Genomic DNA, 20,012 nt, shown 5'->3' on the forward strand with positions numbered 1-20,012 from the left:
TCTCCGCCGCCCCCTCAACATCAAACAGGATTCCTTTTATTCCTCCGGCCACGAAGACCAGAGAGCCGGATAGGTCGCTGACGAAATTGGAGGAGGAGCCAGTGAAGCGTGGATCACTGTCTTGGCCTGTGGGTGGTGCAGGGCGGTGCTCCAGGAGTGAACACCTGGTGTGGAGAAATAAACGACACTGCCCCACCCCCCCACCCCATCTTTAAAGCAGTCGAGGCCCGTAACAGTGGCTTTGAGGGTTTCACCCCTGTTCATAGCGAGCACTGTGTCATATAAAAAAAAACAACTCATGCAGCAGTTAGCTTAGAGGGCTCAGAGTCACTTACCCGAATAAACCCCAAGATTTCACCTGATCACAAATTAGCTCTAAACGCCTTTATTTACATCATCCAAAGAGGCCTGTGGTCATGTTACCATCATGTTGGTTTAGTGTTGTCTAAACAGCGCATCCCCCTCCCATCGGATGTCCCTCTGGCTTTAAAGCACTAACTTGAAAAAGTCTTCACATTGTCTTCTCCTCATTGATGTTCTGACGGTGTTTTTTTCAAGGCTCGGGGACTTGAGACTGGAACCATAAGGTAAGACCATTTCAGACATTTAACACACATACGTGCTAAAACAATGGCATTTGTAATCGACTAGCATCACACAAGTTAATTTCTAATTCTCTCGCAGGGCCACAGTTGTTTTAAGGTTTGTCTGGTGTTAAATGGGATTTCAGATCATGATGCTTGCATGAAAACTTGGATGACTCGTGATTAATGATGGTTTGTCCTTTTTCCTTCTGGAGATGTTTCCCTCCTCACTGCTGCTGTGGCTCGGTTTGGGAGCTTTGGTAAAATGTGGTGAGTAAAATGCATCAATTTCCTCTTATTTCCGGGAAAATGTGTGTTCATGAGCTCTATCCTTTGTTTCCTGGTTTATCATAAGTTAAAGGAGAAGAAAATACTTGTATACTTAATAGGCAGCACTCAAATGAAGTGAGTCAAATTAAAAATATACCTTGTTTTAACATGTTAGAAGTAGCTGTGTGCTACATCTTGTCAGATCTTTACTAAAAGTAGAAATAAAATTAAAAGGTGAATGTGGCAATAGATGATGTTCTCACCACAACAGCCAGAGACAAACCATTAGGGTTTCAACATGATTTATTTCTTTTATAAATCAGGAACAAACATAAATTTAACCAACTCAACTTAAAGGGTTTCTGATCGGCTCGGACTCTTTAAGTCTCTCGAGTTTTCTCTCGTGTTCCTCTTTGTGTCTGTGTCTCAATCAGCTAACAGCCCTCAGCTGCACTGATTGGTCCTCTGGTACATGTGGAGGTGCTCTCTGCCACCTCCAGTGAATTATGTCCTCGGAGGAATGGACCCTGTATTACACTATTGGACTTTTCTTTTAGAAATACCACAATGTCAGAGCAGTGATTTCAACACAGATGGTTCAGTGGTTCCCAACCTCGAGGTCAGGGTATAAAATGGTTTAAAAAAATTGGAGGGTTCATGAGCTGAATAAAGTTCCTCTAATGTATTGATTATTTGTATCTCGTGGCTCCTGCACTATTCACATATTTGCTGTATTTCTCTTCCAGCTGATGGAAGTGACTGGTGCTATACTGGCTGTGGTAAGTAAGAACAGATTTCGGGCTCACTGAATGATTTTGACCAATCCTTTTGTTTAAGTTGGTTCCTAACATTGCGAGGACCTCCATCTTTCTTAGCTCACAGCCCGGCCCACTGGGGAGACGTCTCTTCTTTCTGCGGAGGACAGAAGCAGTCTCCGATTGACATAGACACCAGCAAAGTTCACGCGGACCCGAAACTGCTGGACTTTACCTTCAAAAACTTCTCCTCTCAACACATCATCAAATCCATCACAAACAACGGACACACAGGTACAGAAACAGGCTCCTTTTGAATAGACTGTATGTAAAGGCTGTAGTCAAGCAAAGATCTCACCCCCAAAAAATGCTCATCAACTTCATTAGCCAAACTCCACCTTTTAGCCCTATTGGAATTATTTCATACTACATGAGCATCAAAAGGTAGTTTAAGTTTTATATATAAAATTCTGACAATCATTTGAACAATTGTAGAACACAAAAAAGACGCAGCGTTCTAAGGCGGACAAGTTGGCCTGCTCCCTCTTCAAATGATGTGCTGTCATGTATGCAAACTGCTGTTTACCAAGTTTACAGTTTACACATTCTGACACAACTTCTTTCCCAACCAGTTTCCATTGGGTGAGGCACGTCCAAAGTTGTTAAACCAATCCCCATACAAACACGCACGTCCTCTGCCCCCACACCCATCTCTGTTTCCCGTCTCTGCTTGTGTGTGTTGGAGAGAGAGAGAAGACGAGCAGAGTGGGGAGGGGCTGAATGAATCAATGAGCTGCTTGCAGATCTATTATAGAGGAAGATTTAGAAGGGCATCAACCCAGCAGCAGTGCCTGGATGATGAAGGCATTGATGACTGGCCCTCACGCTCACGCGGTGTGGTTTTGAATCCAGCCCCTCAATGGGTTGATTTAATTTCCATTGACCGTTGTTGTGTCATTTTGTTGTCAACAAATTATACAATGTGGATCAGTAAAGATTTTCAACTTGAATAGTTCGTTCATCAAGATCTGATGTGTTCCTTAAATTCTTTGTCCGTGTACATTGTTGCATGCAACACATGATCCCTGCAGCACATTCTGGATGTAGTGCTTTTCTGCTTTACAAGGAATGTAACCCTGCTGGTTGTCCAACTAATACAAATTTGGTAAATCAAATTATCAACCAGCAAAATGTAAAGCTAGAGACCTAGTATTTCCTAGAAAGGAATGTAAGGGTTTCACTGCTCACATGCACGTCTCTTCCATGCACAGTGAAATGCTTGCTGAAGGATAATGAAGTTGAAGTGAGTGGAGGTGGACTTAATGGAACATATTCCACGCTCCAGTTTCACTTTCACTGGGGAGATACTGACCACCATCCCGGCTCGGAGCACACGATTGACCAGCACAGATATCCAATGGAGGTACACTCGTGTTTGACATTCACAGTGAGCTTTCCTTCAAAGTTGCCACTTTCTCACTAATCACTGATTTTATAAAATGTCTCATAGATGCACATCGTCAGTCTGAAGAAAGGTCTCACTGTGGAACAGGCCGTCGCAGATCCGAAAGGAATTGCTGTTCTTGGGTTTTTCGTAAACGTATGTGTACACAATTATTACTGCACAGAAGTGTTTAAAAAAAAAACCACATAAAATTTCTGCATAAATCCAGCTTACTAATTTGAACTGGGAATTGCACTGATGAAATTGGGTTTTGTTCAAGGTCATCCATTGGCTCTGAGAGCTCCATCTGACCAGAAACACACTCAAAGAGTCACAATTGGCCTCCCGACAACAAAATTGACAAGGACTGCATGAACTGTCAAAATTATTATATTCACGTTGCAACCGCAATAACGATGTGTTCTCCTTAAAGGCAACAGAAGATGGAGATGTGTCCGGACCATGGGGCGTACTCGCGTCTTACCTGACGAGCAACACAAGTAAATGTCGGAGTTTTTCCCATTTGATATTCAAGTGCAGCTGATTGCATCGATTAAGCTTGTAGAGATCCGGTGCAGGATGTGTTGCAGTAATAAAAGCTGTTAGAGAGGCATCGCATGGTGCATTTTTATATTGAAAATGTTTGACATATTTTGCTTTTATTTGAATAACTTTAAATTATATAGCAACTTTCACAATACCCATGGTTGGTCTACAGGGTCAGGAAATGAGAGTAAAAATAAAACGGTGTAATTATATAATGGTGAATAGTAGTTTTTAAAGTGTCAGACAGGTACTTGCGGACAAGGGCATGAATGGCTATAAGGAGGATTTTGTGTGTGATGCAGGAGTCGAACGTAGGCCAGTGTATAGATGGATCAGGGTGGAGGTCAAATCATGATTGTTTGCTTGGAGTAGCCTTTCTAACCACTCATTTTTTTTTAAATCAAGTTCATGGCATCAAATCAAGGATGCTGCTATTTTGGTGCATTTAAATCCATATGTCTACATTCACTTGATTGACAGTTTTTTCCCCCCTTTTTCCATAGACACTGAGACTGCCATAAACCATAACTTCTCTATAGATGACCTGATTGGAAATGTTTCCCGCACAAAGTACTTTCGCTACATGGGCTCCCTGACAACGCCCAACTGCAGCGAAGCTGTCGTTTGGACCGTCTTTCAAGAGCCAATCAACATCAACAAAAGTCTGGTTAGTTGGGCAGCCTGCAAAACCTGCTCCTCAGCAGAGAGCAATGTTAATGGTGCTCGTATTACACAAAGTGCAAAGAGAAGGCCCCCCAGTACAGAGCCTTCAGGCACTGCTTTACCATGTCCGTGCCAGCTTAGCACAAAAGCTAAGTTGCTCTGAACCAAGTAGCTGGTGAACATAATGGTGGATTTGCAAGGTCAAGGAAATCCATTTATGACCACACATGGACCACTCGCGAGTCAAATCAAACGCCGGTCAAGAACCCTTCAGGATATAGGCGTACGTGTTTACTTATCAGTAATCTAGAGAAGTCTCATACAAGATGCTGGTAAACCCCAAACCTAGAGACCGCCCTGCAGTGGGATCCCTCCATAGCCACGATGCCAGTCAACATGTTGACGGTCAGACCCACAGGTACTCAGTAGTTATTATTACATGTATACTCAATTTAAGACTAGGACTTTGTGTGAAAGACCCCTTATCTTACTCCAACTTGATTTTGCTGAAGCCTAGAGGCAAAAACAGTCAAAAATAATTACAGCATTGTGTACAGCAAATACTGACGCACAATCAGTCAACAGCAGCTGTGGGAGGTGTCTGTGTAATGTCCCAGCAGGCTTGGTGCACGTTTCCCTGTTTCTGTCCTCAGGCAACCTTAGTGGCCTCAAACTTGTCTTAATGTCAGGAAGTAGCGCAGAGTATGAGATGGTTGCCTGACAAGCTTGAAGCTTCTTACGTTTGTTTTACGTTTGTGTTACAGAGTGTATGTGTTGCTTCATTACTATCTTTGCCTATGTCAAGAGGAATTGCATGCACACTGTTACATGAGCAGCCACTGACATCTGGTGACCCTTGCCTGCATGTTTTATAGAAAAATGAAACCTGCTGGTCTCTGCATGGTTGGATGATTTTGTTTTTTGTTCTGTCGCAGCAACACAAAGCCCTTGGCTGGCTGCATGTGACAGTTCAAGTAAAGGAAGAGACCTCTTATCTGCGTGACAGCCATCAGTTGATAAAAAAGTTGACTGTTTCTCTGCACGTGACTTGTTCTTAGCGCTGTCCCAACTGAGCAGGTGTATGACGTGTTGTCCTTGCATAGCATACCTATGATGCACGCCTGCACAATGCAATAAATCAAATGTTCAGAATCTTGAATTTTATCAGTGAAAAAGATCACAAAGTAAAGTTCATCTGTATCCTATAGCATACTACTTTTACTAACCACTTAATTCACTTTACCAGGGTTAGGGTTAGTGTCGACAAATAACCAGGTAATGTTGCTACTCACTAGCAACTCCAAAACATTTTTAGCCGATATCTTCATTGTGTTAAAGGGAAACGAATTGTAACACTACACACGATTTGTGTGAATATATATCTCAGACAAGGTTGGACACTTGACATTGCTCTGCTCGTCTGTAGGCCTCCTCAGCTCCCGCTAACAGGTGAGCCCACAGATTTGTTGGCTGGCAGAATAATACGACAAATGGCTACACCTTTGCAGTCTTCACCGTAGAATCCAAAAGACTTTCACACACTGCTTCTCAGATTCTCTGGTGTTACGATCGTCCACTCGGGACAGCTTTGCTTGCCTCCATTTTCATTGCAACAACATAACAACACTGATGGGTCAAGGGGGCATGCAATAGGTCAAGCTGACAGTGAGCGCCCTCTGCTGGATCAGGACACAAACTACTTCAGACGATCTGAGTAAACGTTTCTCTTTCATTTCTTAGATTGCGCGGTTTGCCTCGCTTACGGGACTCACCAATGTTTATCGGCCTGCACAAACACTCAATGGACGTCAAGTGTTTGCTTCTCCTGGAGTTTCTCTCCCTCCCAGTGAGTTGGAAAATCCCACGCATGTGACCTAGGATGTTTCTGACTCTGTTGGTGCATTAATTATCACTGTTCCATTCTTTACAGGCAAGGCATGGTGCTATGATGATGATCACTGCAGTATGTATCACCAAATATATAAAGTTACAGAAGTATTGGTGGCAGAGGATTCGGGCTTGTCCTCAACTTTGGTTTTCCACTCCCCTCAGAATACAGCCAGGCTCACTGGCAACTTCTGTCTCTGTCCCACTGTGGCGGGGAAAGACAGTCACCCATAAACATTGAGACAAAGAACGCCGTGGTGAACAAAGCACTTGACGCCTTCACCTTTACAAAGTTTGACGACAAACACGCCATCAAGTACATCACTAACACCGGCCATGCAGGTTTGACAGTTTCCTTTCTACATTACAGGCTGTTGTGTTTTTTGAAATCCAACACAACTCAAAACTGAAACTCAAGTTAGCTGTAGTTTCATCAGTGTTATGACAATGACGTCCACAAATGAGAATTTGCTGCTGGCAGCTAATATAGGAAAAACTAAGATTTCTATAATTCGGGCCTGAGCACTGAGCGAGGACCCTATTTCAATTCGTTTTTCTGTTTATATTTAATCTGTGAAAGCCATTTACACCTTTTGCTTGTGTCCTCACTCACTCCCAGTTAAGTGTGTGCTTAAAGAAAACACAGTGGAGGTATCGGGCGGCGGTTTGGGTCACGTCTACTCCACCCTTCAGTTCCATTTCCATTGGGGTTCAAATGACTCCATGGGCTCGGAGCACGCGATGGATTCAAAACGATACCCAATGGAGGTAAGTGCAAAACTCCAAACAATTCTGTTGTTGCACTTAATGTAGTGGTTTGTGATGGGGTTTGCTTTTGTGTCTTTGTCCAGATGCATATAGTGACCAAGAGGAAGGATTTAACTCTGGATAAGGCCGTAAAGACTCCGAATGGCCTGGCAGTTCTGGGTTTCTTTATTGAGGTAACGTTGAGCATGTTAATAGTAAGATGCAAATCCACGATGTACAGTATCTGCTGTAGATTTTTAATGTGACCTGTCTCCACACAAGTGACCAAATAAACGATTCACCAAACAACCAGTGTACATCTTAAATACCTCACTTAAAAAAAAATTATTTAAACTAAATTTTACCAAACCAGTGAGTCTTTTGTGTAAGACTATTCTCGCATGTTTTCCAGGCTGCATCGACCAAAAGCAGCAGCAGCAGCAGCAGCAGCTCAGGACATGAGGTAGGTGTTGTAGCTTTGTTAAACCAGGGCCTTAAATGTTGATACCGGACATTGTTCACCTCGTTTGATAAGACAAGGACCAAACTAAAAAGTCAAAGTGCACATCAAATACATTTTTCTCAAAGATGGTTTATGGAATTAAAGGTAGTTCTTATCGCACAATTGCTAATTTTCCAGTAAATTTGGTTTTAATTAGTTTATGCTATAAAAATTAGCTAAAATGTCATGATTGACAGCTCAGATTGACTTGCAATTGGTCACCCCTGCGGTGCCATCCCCTGCTTGCTACTGCGCAGACTCTGGCACAAAATGGCGGTCCTGGTTATTTTGGCTTCATTTCTGGATAGTGGAAGGTAGTGGAGAGGTGTCATCCATCTTTACTTACAATCTTTGGTCCCTGTAGACAAATCCCACACCGAGTCCAACATCTAATATGGAATCCTGGAAGAAACTGACCAACTATCTCTCAGCTATTAAAGACATCGGTGAGTGTTCATCTGTTTCAATGCATTAAACACTGAACGTGCAGACATAAATGTATGACTACATCTAGTGCATTTTTTGCTTCAATACAGGCTCAACAGCTGAGGTCACAGACGAGATCTCCATTGATGACCTGCTCGGCGGTGTGAACCGAACTGTGTACTACCGCTACAATGGCTCCCTAACCACCCCTATGTGTAACGAAGCAGTGGTTTGGACCGTCTTTAAAGAGTCCGTCAAAGTCGACCAAGACCTGGTGAGTGGACTCATCTGTTTTCAAACACGTTTTACACAATAAGAAATGTATGATTTTCATGACTATTTACCTGAACAGCTGGTAGCATAATGAGATTTAAATAACATTTGTGACATCTTGCATTATCACATGGTGAGGTCTGCACAAGCCTGTGTTTAGGGCAGTAAAATGGGTAGTTTGTGCGATTCCCTCAAAACTACAATGCCCATGTTCATATTAATGAAGCAACGTGTCAACAAACATGTCAATGACGTTGTGGTTCAATAGCTTTGTAAATTAACAATGGGCTCAAAGGGATGGTTCACCCAAAAATGATAATTCACTCATCTGCACACTACTATGCCGATGGAGGGGTGGGTGTTTGAGTCCAGAAGAATGGGCTACTAGTTTTCAACTATACAGGGATAACTTTTTTTTATAATTTTTGGATAAGTTGGAATATAATTAAACTCAAAAATTCATATTTATAATCATCATAGCCTTTTACTTTTTTGTTTTCAGTCTGGTCAGATAAGTCAAACATTCGACTGTACCTGTAATAAAGTCTTGAATGTTTGGCATGGGAGTTTAACAAGACAAACAACACGTTACGAGACAGGCAGTGGTCACTTTGTGATAGCCCTTAAAACTGTTCCTGTTTTATTTCAACGTCACTTGGCAGGAGTTCAAAGCTGAAACTATAAAACTTATCAGAACTCCGTGTACCATCTGAGAAATCTGGTAAATTCCCTGCTTGGTGCAGCCTCCCTTATCCACTGATTAGACAAGTCTGCCCCGGACCAATGGCTCCAAGACGTCAGTTCCACTTGGCTATGCTGGTTTCACCTGCATCGACTCAAACTGTTGTCGGTGAAATCAGTGGTTGTCGGCGTTCGGCTTGACCCTTATCAGTGCACAGCTGAAAGACAAACATGTGACTGAGTGCCTTCTCAAACAATGGGTCATTTAAGTTGCTACATTCTTTCATTTACTGTCGAATGAATTCTGGTAATACACTGCGGGGACAGGTACGTCACAACCTTGATGACAACTTTGATTATCAAATGTACCATCTTGGCTGGAACATATACATGGGTAAAGAATCCTGGCCATCAGGTTTCTTACAGGAGACAAATGGTGGTTTCCTCATGTGTGAATATTTTATGTGACCACAACTCAACTTGGTTTGTCCGACCTAAAAGAGATGGTCGTGGTGTGGATCAAACCGAGACATGGTTTGGCTCGTCTGCAGTGTGAAAACGCCTTTTTTGGACAATTCGTGCTAGATAAAGTGTCTCGCAGGATTGCTCACAGTCTTCAACTCTTATGTGTTTGAATGCAAGGATGTTCATTTTCGCATTCCAATTAGTGTATAGGGTACCGCACTAGAAGATGACTGCTACCCCATGCACCTAATTGGCAGTAGGCAGACCTGTGACGCACGTACATGTGTAAAAGCTAATCAATCAAGTATGGGGATGCACAGCCAGGCGCATCATGGAGGCGAGGTGGAGTCTCCTTAATCCTGGCACAGTGGATTTCATTTCATTTTCTGAATGTCCAGGTGTGGGTCTCTAGATTGGGGAGAAAAAAATAATTACAATGGGTGGATGAGTGAAGCATATGTGTACTTGTGTTGATTCGCACATTTCTAGTGCACGCAGCCCACATAGGTGATGAGGACAGGGACGTATGCATGTCATGCAAAATTCTTTAATTCCTTAAATTGCAATGTGAAACCAACACCAACCAGTGTAAACAATGCAACAAAGACGTGGACAATGGTTCAGACCTTGGTCCAGATGAAAACTGCCTTTACGTCGCTCCAAGCTCATACAACCTGCGGGTTTGTGTTTCCCAGGGAGACTCTCTCCGACTGAACCACAAAGCATCTTCGCTGTATTCATATGAACATTTTGGTGTTTCTGTGTAGCACATTGATGTCTTCCTACTTTAAAGTTCCTTACGATGGGTGTTTACTCTTGTCCCGTCCCCTCTCTTAGGCTATTGCTTGAGCAAGTCAACTAGTAAAGCAGCATAATTGACAGCGATTAAGTCATTGGACATCCAGTCAAAAGAATGGCTCTAACATCACTCTATCCCAACTGAGAGCTAACCTTTGGTTTAACCCCACCAGATGAAGCTGTTCCCGGCTCAGATGGGATACAACAACGTGTATCGGTCTCTGCAGACTCTTCACAGCAGGACGGTCTACAAATCATCTCAAGCCAGCAGCTCTACACCCGTCATGCAGTCTCTGCTGCCGGCATGTCTTTTCACCATTGTATCTAATTTGCATCCTTGAAAACAGTTTGGCTCCCTGAAATTGCTCTGAAGGATATTCATATATAGTATTAATTATCTGCCTGTATTCTCAAGGTTATTTCAGTAGTTGTAAGCAAAGGACAATGTAGTATGTGCAGTATAATATGCAGTTATATGCTGTGATCTCATAATCAAGATGTTGACTATTTGCCGACCACAGAAGTTTAATTTAAACATCTTAATATGGTTTATTAAACTTCTAGGTGTTATCATGCTCTTTATTCACCTTCAACCACAGATTGCTAACCACAAAAATATATCATATGCTGTATGGATTGTTTTTTAAAACTGGAAATATGATGAGGGAATCATACTGATTTCTATCAGACTAACCAGTGTGTGGGTGCAATTAATCAGAAGGAAAATAATTAGAACTAATGGTGAAACTGAAATAAATACTTGTATTGATGCCATCTTCCCCAGTGTGAGTGACTGTTTCATTACCAAAGCTAATGGGGATCCTGGGTGTAAATCACTCCACCATATTGACTGACAACCCAGCTCAAATATTATGACTGTTATTATTCTGTATTAGTGCAGAGTATAACACCAAACGTGACATGAATTCCCAACATAAAAACACCTGACACTTTGAGAATAAAGTGATAATTTTGTTTTGATGGGGTTTATTTTCCTAATATATATATTTTTTTCTCATTAATTACACTTTTTATTGGTGCGCCTAACTGGCATGAGTTTTAGTCACCGATTTGTTAACCATTTCGGATAATAACTAAATAAAAATGCCAGTGGGGGAAGTTATAGGGATTCGAGATTAGCCATCAGCGGAAATCTTTATGTATGTGTCTGTAAAGGAAATGGAATCTGATCCAAAGGTTATCTCCATCACCACCAACACCTGATGTAAAGAGTTGCTGCATGTAAAAAAAAAAACTGCTACTGCTTTAAAGAACCTGCTCACTAGTAGAATCATGTCTGATTATAACTGATATTTTTGTGCCTTCCTGATGTCGTCTTAACATTTCCTGATCTGGCTGGTTTGGTAACAACTGTCGCTACACACCCAGATGAGTTTTACAAAAATTGATGACACTTGAAAGTAACAAAGCCCTTGAAGAGGGAGTGTGGTGGTGAAAATACCACAACAATGTTTCAATTGTAATAACCACGAAAGCAGTGGCAGGTGTTCCCACACTTGGCCTAGCTACAAGTGAGGATGGTATGTCAGAAAATTAAAATGTCAGTCACTCAAGAACAACGCCTTAATTATAAGCAGTTACAGATCATTTGATAATCTACACAATGTGTCAAGACATGGGCGTTAGCCTTTTATATTACACAACATCACATTTAATTTATCTGACGCTTTTATCCAAAGCGACTTACAATAAGCGCTACTAAACATTTTTTTATTTTTATTTTTTTAACCAAGGTATAGTCGGTATAGCCTTGGCACAGGTATGCTCACTGCGAGTGACCCTCTACCTTCTGCTTAAATCATCAAAGGCATGTGCTTTGAACTGAAGGTCAGCTGTGTGTGTAAGAGCGCTACAACTAGCAGCCTAAAACTTCCAGTACAATGAGTAGCTAATGTTCTGCTAGATTGCTCCAGGAAATGGTGCAACAACACAGTAGATGGCGGTAATGCACCCGGACGTTGGTTGCCACTTGTCAAAACGAACAAAGAAGTACTGTTTCTAACAGTTCTTAACTAGCAGGGGTTCTTTGTTACCATAGGAAGAATGGCCAAGTCCAGTAAAGAGGGAAAGTGAGAGTATACAAACCCATAAGGGTGTAACCAGCTCACGCTACTATAAAGTATGTACAAAACATGTTGACATGTTATTATGCAGACAGCAAAACTGGTTCTGGAAAAACTAATTTCTAACTGAACTAGTGTCATTCAAATGATAAATGCCAAGATTCATTCACAGTTGTGGTGAAAGGGCAAACTCTCAGGTGCTGCTGCTTTGAATGAATTTGAACTAGTCAGTAAAAATGGTCTGTAGTGAATCATCCTTTGTCCTCTTGCTGCTCCTTGGTCCACACTGGCAAAGCCGTTTCCTTCCTCATACCTTATTGCTACGCCATTTCTTTAGAAAGTCAGCTGCCAGCCCATGCCACTCTGGAATATCCACTGCTGCATGCCTTACTTATGACCTCAAAGAACTTTTATCAGACAAAGATCTGTTTGTCTGCCAGTCTGTCCATCGATCTATTCATCTGTCTGAGTGTACTTTCCTGCAATCATCTGTAATTACTAGTCACATGCCTAGCTAGATCTAACCTATCCCTAACCTCTTTACAGTAATGCTCCAATGCATCACCCAGTTTATAGCTTTGAATAAATGATGAATGCTGCTTGCAGTCTCCATAGATGGTCTTTGTAGTTTTAAGACTTTTCATGTCAATCAAACATAGATTTCAAAACATAAAGCATTGTTTTTCTCTTTGCCCCTGACATAGGACAATGTCTAAACAATTCATTTTTGACACCAACATATCTTCCATTCTTATGGACACGTTTACTTCAAAAACACAGTTCTGATTGTTGTCAATCCCAAAAATGCCCCCATGCTCGTGTGAGGCGGTGATGCAGTCATACGAGGACATCTTGCTGTCACGCCACCAAATGGTGGATTATCAACTGGATCCAGGTTCACAAAATATATTTGTTGAAGAATCGACAAAAGTGGATCCTACATTATAAGCACTTTTCTGTCCCTGTTTGACAAACTGACCCTCATCAAGGCTTTAGTTGTCCAGTTAATCATGTTTCAGCAGCACCTCTGTCCTGTTTAATGTTCTATTAATGTTTCATAAATTGAATACCTCTTGGTCCATAAAACAGCAATAGAAACCTTCTACTATCATTATTATAGTGCTGTTTTTTTCTGCCTGTGATTAAAAATGTGTCAGGGAGGAGGAGTGTTTTCAGAGGCTACTGAAGAGCCTGAGAGAATAAAAAGAGGGTGGGTGAGGCTCCACAGCTGATAGACACAGAGGACTGTACAGGTGCGTCAAAGGTAAGACCTGCTGCTCAAGTCATCTCAAAGATCTGATCCAACAATCTGAAACAGAGCTTTTAGTAGAACTCCTTCTCTCTACCATTGTCAAATTGTGCATCATCAATTATGATTCTTTTAATTATTTGAAAAGATGTGTTGAGTATTTTTAATGACAATCTACAGAGTAAAATAGGCTTATTTTATTCTCTTATTTAGATATTTGAATTATGCAATTTCTTACCAATGATTAATGTGGATGATCATTACTTTGTATGAGAATAAATTGGTGAGTGACTTTGTGACTGTTTCTTTAGATGATCTTCCTCGTAGCACTTGTCCTCACTGCGTGCGCCCTCACATCAAGGGTTGATTGTGCCACTGAAGGAATTGGTAGGTATTTGAACTGTTTTTTCATCACCTTGGATTTATGACTCTTTGGATTAACGCTGCATTTCCATGGAGACTACTTGTTATCATGAAGTGATACTTATTTGTTCTCTTCCACCTCCAGTATGGTGTTATCATCTTCCAACCTGCAGTGAGTGGTCTCCTGTATTCTCTACCAATCTCAACATCTCAGCTGCTCCACTACAGCTACTCAAAGTTGTGTTTGTGTTTTACAGATGACACCAAGTGGGCAACCATCGCTCCTAAATATTGTGGTGGCTCCCGACAGTCGCCCATTAACATTAACACAGCAGCTGCCAAACCTGATGTAAAACTGACAGAATTCACCTTTACCGACTTCAGCAGTACCACCGCACTGAAAACCCTTGAAAACACCGGCAAGACAGGTGAGGACTGGGTGAGGACTGGCACCTGCTTAAACGCCGGTTAAAGAGGGTTGCATTAGGTTATTCAAGAGGGAGGTGTTTTTCAAAGTGTGAAAATGTATAATGCGAGAATCTTGCTGACACAGCACTGGACACAACACCAAGCCTTTTTATCGTTTTCTCTCATTTCTTATCAGTTTTGTTTTTATTGTCCATTGTTTTGTTTTTTTTACCTCCCCAGTCAAGGTTACCCTTGGTCCAGGTGTTCAGATTTCCGGAGGAGGTCTTTCAAACACCTACGACACCCTGCAGCTTCACCTGCACTGGGGAAATGGATCCTCCGTCCCCGGGTCTGAGCACACAGTGGATGGCAAGCGCTACCCCATGGAGGTAAATTGGGTTTTTCATATGAAGCTACAAATTCAAGTTACAGCAATAAATTGAGACTGTGTTTCTTTTCTCTTCGCTCCCGCAGTTGCACATTGTAAACGTCAAGTCATCCTACAATGGCAACACAACCCTGGCTGTTGGAGACTCCAATGGCCTTGCTGCTCTTGGTTTCTTCATCGAGGTGAGGTGCATTCGTTGAATATGTACTTTTTTTTGTTGGTTCATTCCTGTGCCGTCATTTCAGACCATGCACGTACCGTTTGGACGATGTCCCTCCTTGACCTCATGAAAAGTGGCAGGCACTGCCGGTTCAACTAACTTTGATTCTGGGGAATTTTATCCAACAAATCAGAGAGACAGACTCAAACTGAAACCCTGATCTATATGACAAATAATTCAAACTCCCATGGACAAGCTCACAGCAGCATGGGAGGACTTTGGAAAAATAAACCTGACTTCCTCCCTTCTTGCTGGGAAAGCCAGTCTTCTTTGGTGGAGGGACATGATGATAAGCAATATTATGTCCTGGCTAAAAACTCAAAGAAAGTGATATATTTTCTTCAATATATGGGACATTTTCAAATGGATTCCATACATTTCAAATAACTGAACATTAAGGGAAGCTTAACTACATTTCATACACTCCAAGGCCTTGGCGTGGCAAGAATCTGTTTGCATAGCTTGCTGGCACTGACTCGGGAAGGATTGTTGGTTTGTGCGTGTGTGTGTATGTGACGAAACAGGACTGCACCTTTATGTGGTTCAAAACCTCAAAAGCTTTTATTTTGGGTAAATGTTCAGTGTGTAAGTTTCAGGTGAGAGGGATCTATTGGCAGAAATTTAATACAAAATAATCATAGTTATGTTTTCACTAGTGTGTACTATTGTACAAATTGTTTTTTACTTTAACCAAGAATGGCCCCTTTATATTTAATTACTTTGTATTTACATTCGGAAACTAAACACCTTTGAGTTTTTAAGACAACTGAAGGTTTCCCCAGGTTCTCTTTCATGTTTGGAAGAGGAGGGTGAGGTGAGGGGTATTCAGCTGCAACTTTGACTATGTCACCAAATCTTATACGCTGAACCTTTAAGTTCATGCATCTGTTGGACTCCATCATTTCAATGTTTTTTGTTAATTTCATTACTGTACTGTGTTAAATATGCAAAGGACATGAGACATTTCTTTCCTCCACCGGGTTTAAGAAACAATTGAAACTAAATATTTCCTGTGTGCATTCTTTCAGGAAATGTCAGGCAATGACGAACCTGCAATCTGGAAGAAATTGACCGCCTATCTGCTTAACATCTCAAACAAAGGTAAGGAGATGTTTTAGTCTTCTAGACTAAATTGGATCCATTGCTCTGTTATAAAATGATGTCAGCTGCGGTCCCTTGAGAGGTTGTGTTTCTGTCCTCAGGTCAAACTGTAACACTTCCTTCTGGAATTTCACTGGATGACCTCCTTACCGGCGTGAACCGTACTAAGTACTATCGTTACCTTGGCTCCTTGACCACCCCTGCTTGCAATGAGGCCGTCGTTTGGACTGTGTTCAAGGAGCCGATCAAAGTCAGCAAGGATTTGGTGAGTTTCTCTTCATCCTTACGTACAGTGGCCTGAACATAAAGTACATATACTCCCACAGTGACTGAATGCAGCTAACTCGCCCGATGTCTTGTCTCCAGATCAACCTCTTTAGCAGAACAGTGCACGTCAACAACAGCTCATCGCCTTTGATGACGAATGTCTTCAGACAGATCCAGCCAGATCAACCAGTCACAACACAGGCTGAAAGCTCTGCCTCCACAACCTGCTACTCTCTGGGGCTGATGGTGCTGAGTCTTGCTCTGTGGAAGAATCTGTGATCAAATACAATCCAGAAACTTATTTTGTTCCTGTTTTTCTCCTGTATGATTTTGTCTGACTTTAGCCTTGTCCAAGTTGTTTATACATAAAGTCTGCACTGAACTTCTTGTCATTAGTGCCCTTAATGCAACATGTAGGATGCAACATGCACATGTGATCATTCTTCTTACATCCAAGACGAAACGAAGCCTCAACAACACAATTACTTCTTCTTTTCCAATGTAGCTTGATGTAATATTATTGTTACCACAACACAGTTCAACGGAAATTAAATGTAATGTTGGCTGCTGTTCTAATGAATTTGACTGTCACAATTGTCATGTTAATTACAAAATGAGTGTTTAATAAGTTTTTTCTGTATGGACATTTGCACATATTGAATTCATGTTATGGACATGAATACTTAAGTACATGAGTACTGAATTTTTTTTATGCAGCACAGCAGTGATTCGGGCACAGCTCACGTCCATTATGAGCTAACAAGGCTATATTCAGGGATCTGAGAAAGGGATATTGTACCAAGTTTACTGAGGAGCTCTACTGATGGTGATTTTTGAAATCGTAAAAAAATTAATGCATTATGAGTGTGGCAGTAATTTGTCACATTGGCCTTGTGTTGAGAGTTAAAAATTGGTTTCTACATATTTGATTTAGCATATTTTTCCTATTACTTTATATTGTAACTTGATTTGCTAAATGTTCCCCTTCCTGGTGCAGATATTGTTTGCACATGAAATGTCGCCATCTTGCCAAGCTGATGAATCAAAATGAAACCTGTTTCAGTCGGTGTAAAGAAGGAATGAGGTGTCAGTTAAGTGAAACCCATTGTGTATAGCAATTATATACACGATCATATATTCACACCTTTTTAACCTTGTGTTGAACTACTCCCAACAGAGCAGTAACAGAACTGTGGGCTCCGGTTTAATGTGTCAAAATTAAATGATCAGTCACTCTTCATCAATCTCCGCTTTTCTTTGTAAACTTTGTAGAGTTTGTTTTACAGGCGCGGTGTCATGGCATTTTTATCCCTGTTGTTGCTCTTGGACAGAACTTGAGCCAGACAACAGAGACATGGTTTTAGAGAGCTCATCCCTAGAGCTATCCCAGAATATGAGATGACATGAAAGCCTGGTTGTTTCAAAAGATCACTTCTCAATTTCAAGTAACTTCTTCTTAACTGATGGCTGTGACACTGCAGTTTTTCCATGTTGTGGGTTAGGGTTAGGGTTAGGTGCTTTTAGCTTTAGTCATCCAGCTTATCTAGTATTTACAGGATAAACACAGAACAAGGAAGTTTATATGCAAACATTAACCTACTTGAGGAACTTGAATAATGCTTTGAAAAAAATATTTAATGGTTAACTTGACAGATAATTAATGAGATATTTAAAATTATAAAAGAGATCAACACATTTGTATGACAGTGTAAGGGTTGAATGAAAGTAAATGAAATTAAAATAATGTTTTTCCTGCATCTGCATCCCTTTACTTTCGGTGTCAGTCTCTTTACTTTAATATTTAATTTAGTCAACATTTAAGGCATATTTTTGTGTGTTCTAACTTCAAACTTTAGGAGTCCTGGACTATTTGGATATTTTTGAAAGCTCTTGGTTTTTTCCTCCATGTACCACATTAACAAATGTTTACCATGTTGATGTTTAGTAACTTTTTTCCACACAACATTGCCAATATGACCAGACAATTCATTTTTCACATTTCTTTTTTTTTTCTTTTAGGGGCTGTATATATGTGCCTACAAATAGAGTCTGAATTCAGAACAATTTGATAAAGAAACTTGTTTACTTCCCTCATTATGAGGTTGTCATCTGCATACTGCTTGTTGCTTGATTTCACAGATGCAGCAACATGTTCTATTAGTCAAAGTATTTACACTCAGATATGGATAATGTCAAAGTGTAAAGGAGGAGTGGTTTAAATGATCAACACCCTGAGCATTGAGGGGTGGTGCCATTGGCTCCAAGTGATTTGCTGTACAACTGATGGAGAAGGAGGGATCAAAGGGGATCACTTCTCTTCTCTAATATTAAACTAATATTAGGTGTAACTGGGTGTCAGTGGTGCGCAACTGTAGGAGTATTGACATTTTTGAAGTATGAAACCTTTAGGGAGCGTATATAAGGTGAATAAAATGGGCCCTAGAATGGAGCCCTGAGGTAAACCACATGTGAGCTCTGTTACTAACTCAGTGTCGCCCCAATGCTTCCGCTGTGCACAGGGGAGTAACAATACCAAACATAGTGAGCGTTTTACATAACTTCACAACCTCTGCTGAAGGGAAGGTTAACCTGAAGAAGAAGCTAGAGGATGAGCAAAGCTAGATTTTTGTAGGCGAATACTGATATTGACATTTGGGAGTTTAACAATGGACAAATGATATTGAATAGATATCGATAGAGATCTCTTGGATATGTATTTTAAAGGACTGTGATCTACCTTGGGGACTTTGCCCCATTGCCCTCCTATGGTCACACCCAGTACTGTAACTATTTCCTAAAATATTGTACAATTCCTTTCAAATTTCTGGCTTGATCTTGCAACTTGTTTGTAAAATCAAACAATTAAATAATGTGTCAGCCGTCTCCTCTGGGACTCCTCTTGCATTTCGAAAAAGATCTCCTAAGTTGAGCATATGAAATTCAGTCAAAGTATAATGACACACCAATGGCACCGTCCCAGGAGACAGGAGAGCATTTCACATTTGTCCACATCCCTACAATGGCTGGTGTAAGAAAGAAGCTTGAGTGTAAAGCTTCTCAGTATCAGTTTACAGAGCCACCCTCGAATCAAAAGATTAGTTTCACGGTGAAAGGAAATGTAATACCAAATCTCTGTGGCGTGTATAAACTTATTTCTGGATTGTGCTTTTGTGCGTTTGTGTTTGTAAGTCGATTGTTGCTGAGGACCACACGTAAAGAGGTGTCAAATACCACCTGTTTTCTCTGGGTTCAAACACACCATCTTAAATCCGTCCAGTGTTTCCTTCAGATGAACAGTTTAAAGTCTCAATGGAGGATTCTCTATCGTATTTACAGTAGTTTCGGTCATTCAGTCACTTCCATGATGCTTTTACCAGATCACTGCTTGGCTCTAAACCTGGATTTTGAATTCAATATCATTAAAACCGGCATGTAGTCATGTCACATGTCTCCCATTTACAGGATGAGTGTTGTATGAATAGTGGGTCCCCCTCCCATCTCCACCCATAACAACTCGACTCAATTCTTCTCCTCTCTGATGACTATTTGGATATAGACAATATTTTCATGTGATACCTCATATTAACATTAACTACCATTTTAAGCCTCACAGACTTTGGACCTGAACCAAAAGTTCAAATGATAACAGAATTTGAACACAAGGCTTGTCATTTGAAAAAAAAAATTATTCTCGGACATCTGGATAAAATTATTTGCAACCTATCAGTATCACAAATATCTTTTATAAGTTGATTTTGTTTAGGTTTGTCAGTTATTAAATGGGATTTCAGTTCATGATGCTTGTGTGGAAAAGGTCGATGACGCACTGTGATTAATAATGATTTTCCTTCTTAAGATACAAGATTCTTTATTGCCATGTGCACAATAAAA

At 40.9% G+C, this 20,012-nt stretch overlaps 2 protein-coding genes across 2 annotated transcripts; both read left to right on the top strand.

The window, feature by feature from the left end:
* Positions 1 to 232: 232 nt before the first annotated feature.
* On the top strand, positions 233 to 10,820 carry LOC118100116 (carbonic anhydrase). The gene is made up of 17 exons (XM_035144863.2): positions 233 to 587; positions 800 to 854; positions 1,601 to 1,633; positions 1,730 to 1,903; positions 2,881 to 3,032; positions 3,120 to 3,209; positions 3,487 to 3,553; positions 4,103 to 4,266; positions 6,003 to 6,108; positions 6,193 to 6,225; positions 6,315 to 6,491; positions 6,769 to 6,917; positions 7,001 to 7,090; positions 7,309 to 7,359; positions 7,763 to 7,844; positions 7,935 to 8,098; positions 10,215 to 10,820. The coding sequence occupies exons 2-17, from the start codon at positions 800 to 802 to the stop codon at positions 10,380 to 10,382; spliced, it is 1,755 nt and encodes a 584-aa protein (XP_035000754.2). The 5' UTR covers positions 233 to 587; the 3' UTR covers positions 10,383 to 10,820.
* A 2,510-nt stretch (positions 10,821 to 13,330) lies between these two features.
* LOC118100933 (carbonic anhydrase 12) lies at positions 13,331 to 17,361 on the top strand. The gene is made up of 9 exons (XM_047338456.1): positions 13,331 to 13,389; positions 13,686 to 13,761; positions 13,883 to 13,909; positions 13,995 to 14,165; positions 14,386 to 14,534; positions 14,620 to 14,715; positions 15,782 to 15,854; positions 15,956 to 16,119; positions 16,221 to 17,361. Exons 2-9 carry the CDS (start codon positions 13,686 to 13,688, stop codon positions 16,398 to 16,400), a joined length of 936 nt encoding a protein of 311 aa, XP_047194412.1. The 5' UTR covers positions 13,331 to 13,389; the 3' UTR covers positions 16,401 to 17,361.
* The last annotated feature ends 2,651 nt before the right edge of the window (positions 17,362 to 20,012 follow it).

The sequence above is a fragment of the Hippoglossus stenolepis genome, chromosome 21, assembly GCF_022539355.2.
Source record: "Hippoglossus stenolepis isolate QCI-W04-F060 chromosome 21, HSTE1.2, whole genome shotgun sequence".
Lineage (NCBI taxonomy): Eukaryota > Metazoa > Chordata > Actinopteri > Pleuronectiformes > Pleuronectidae > Hippoglossus > Hippoglossus stenolepis.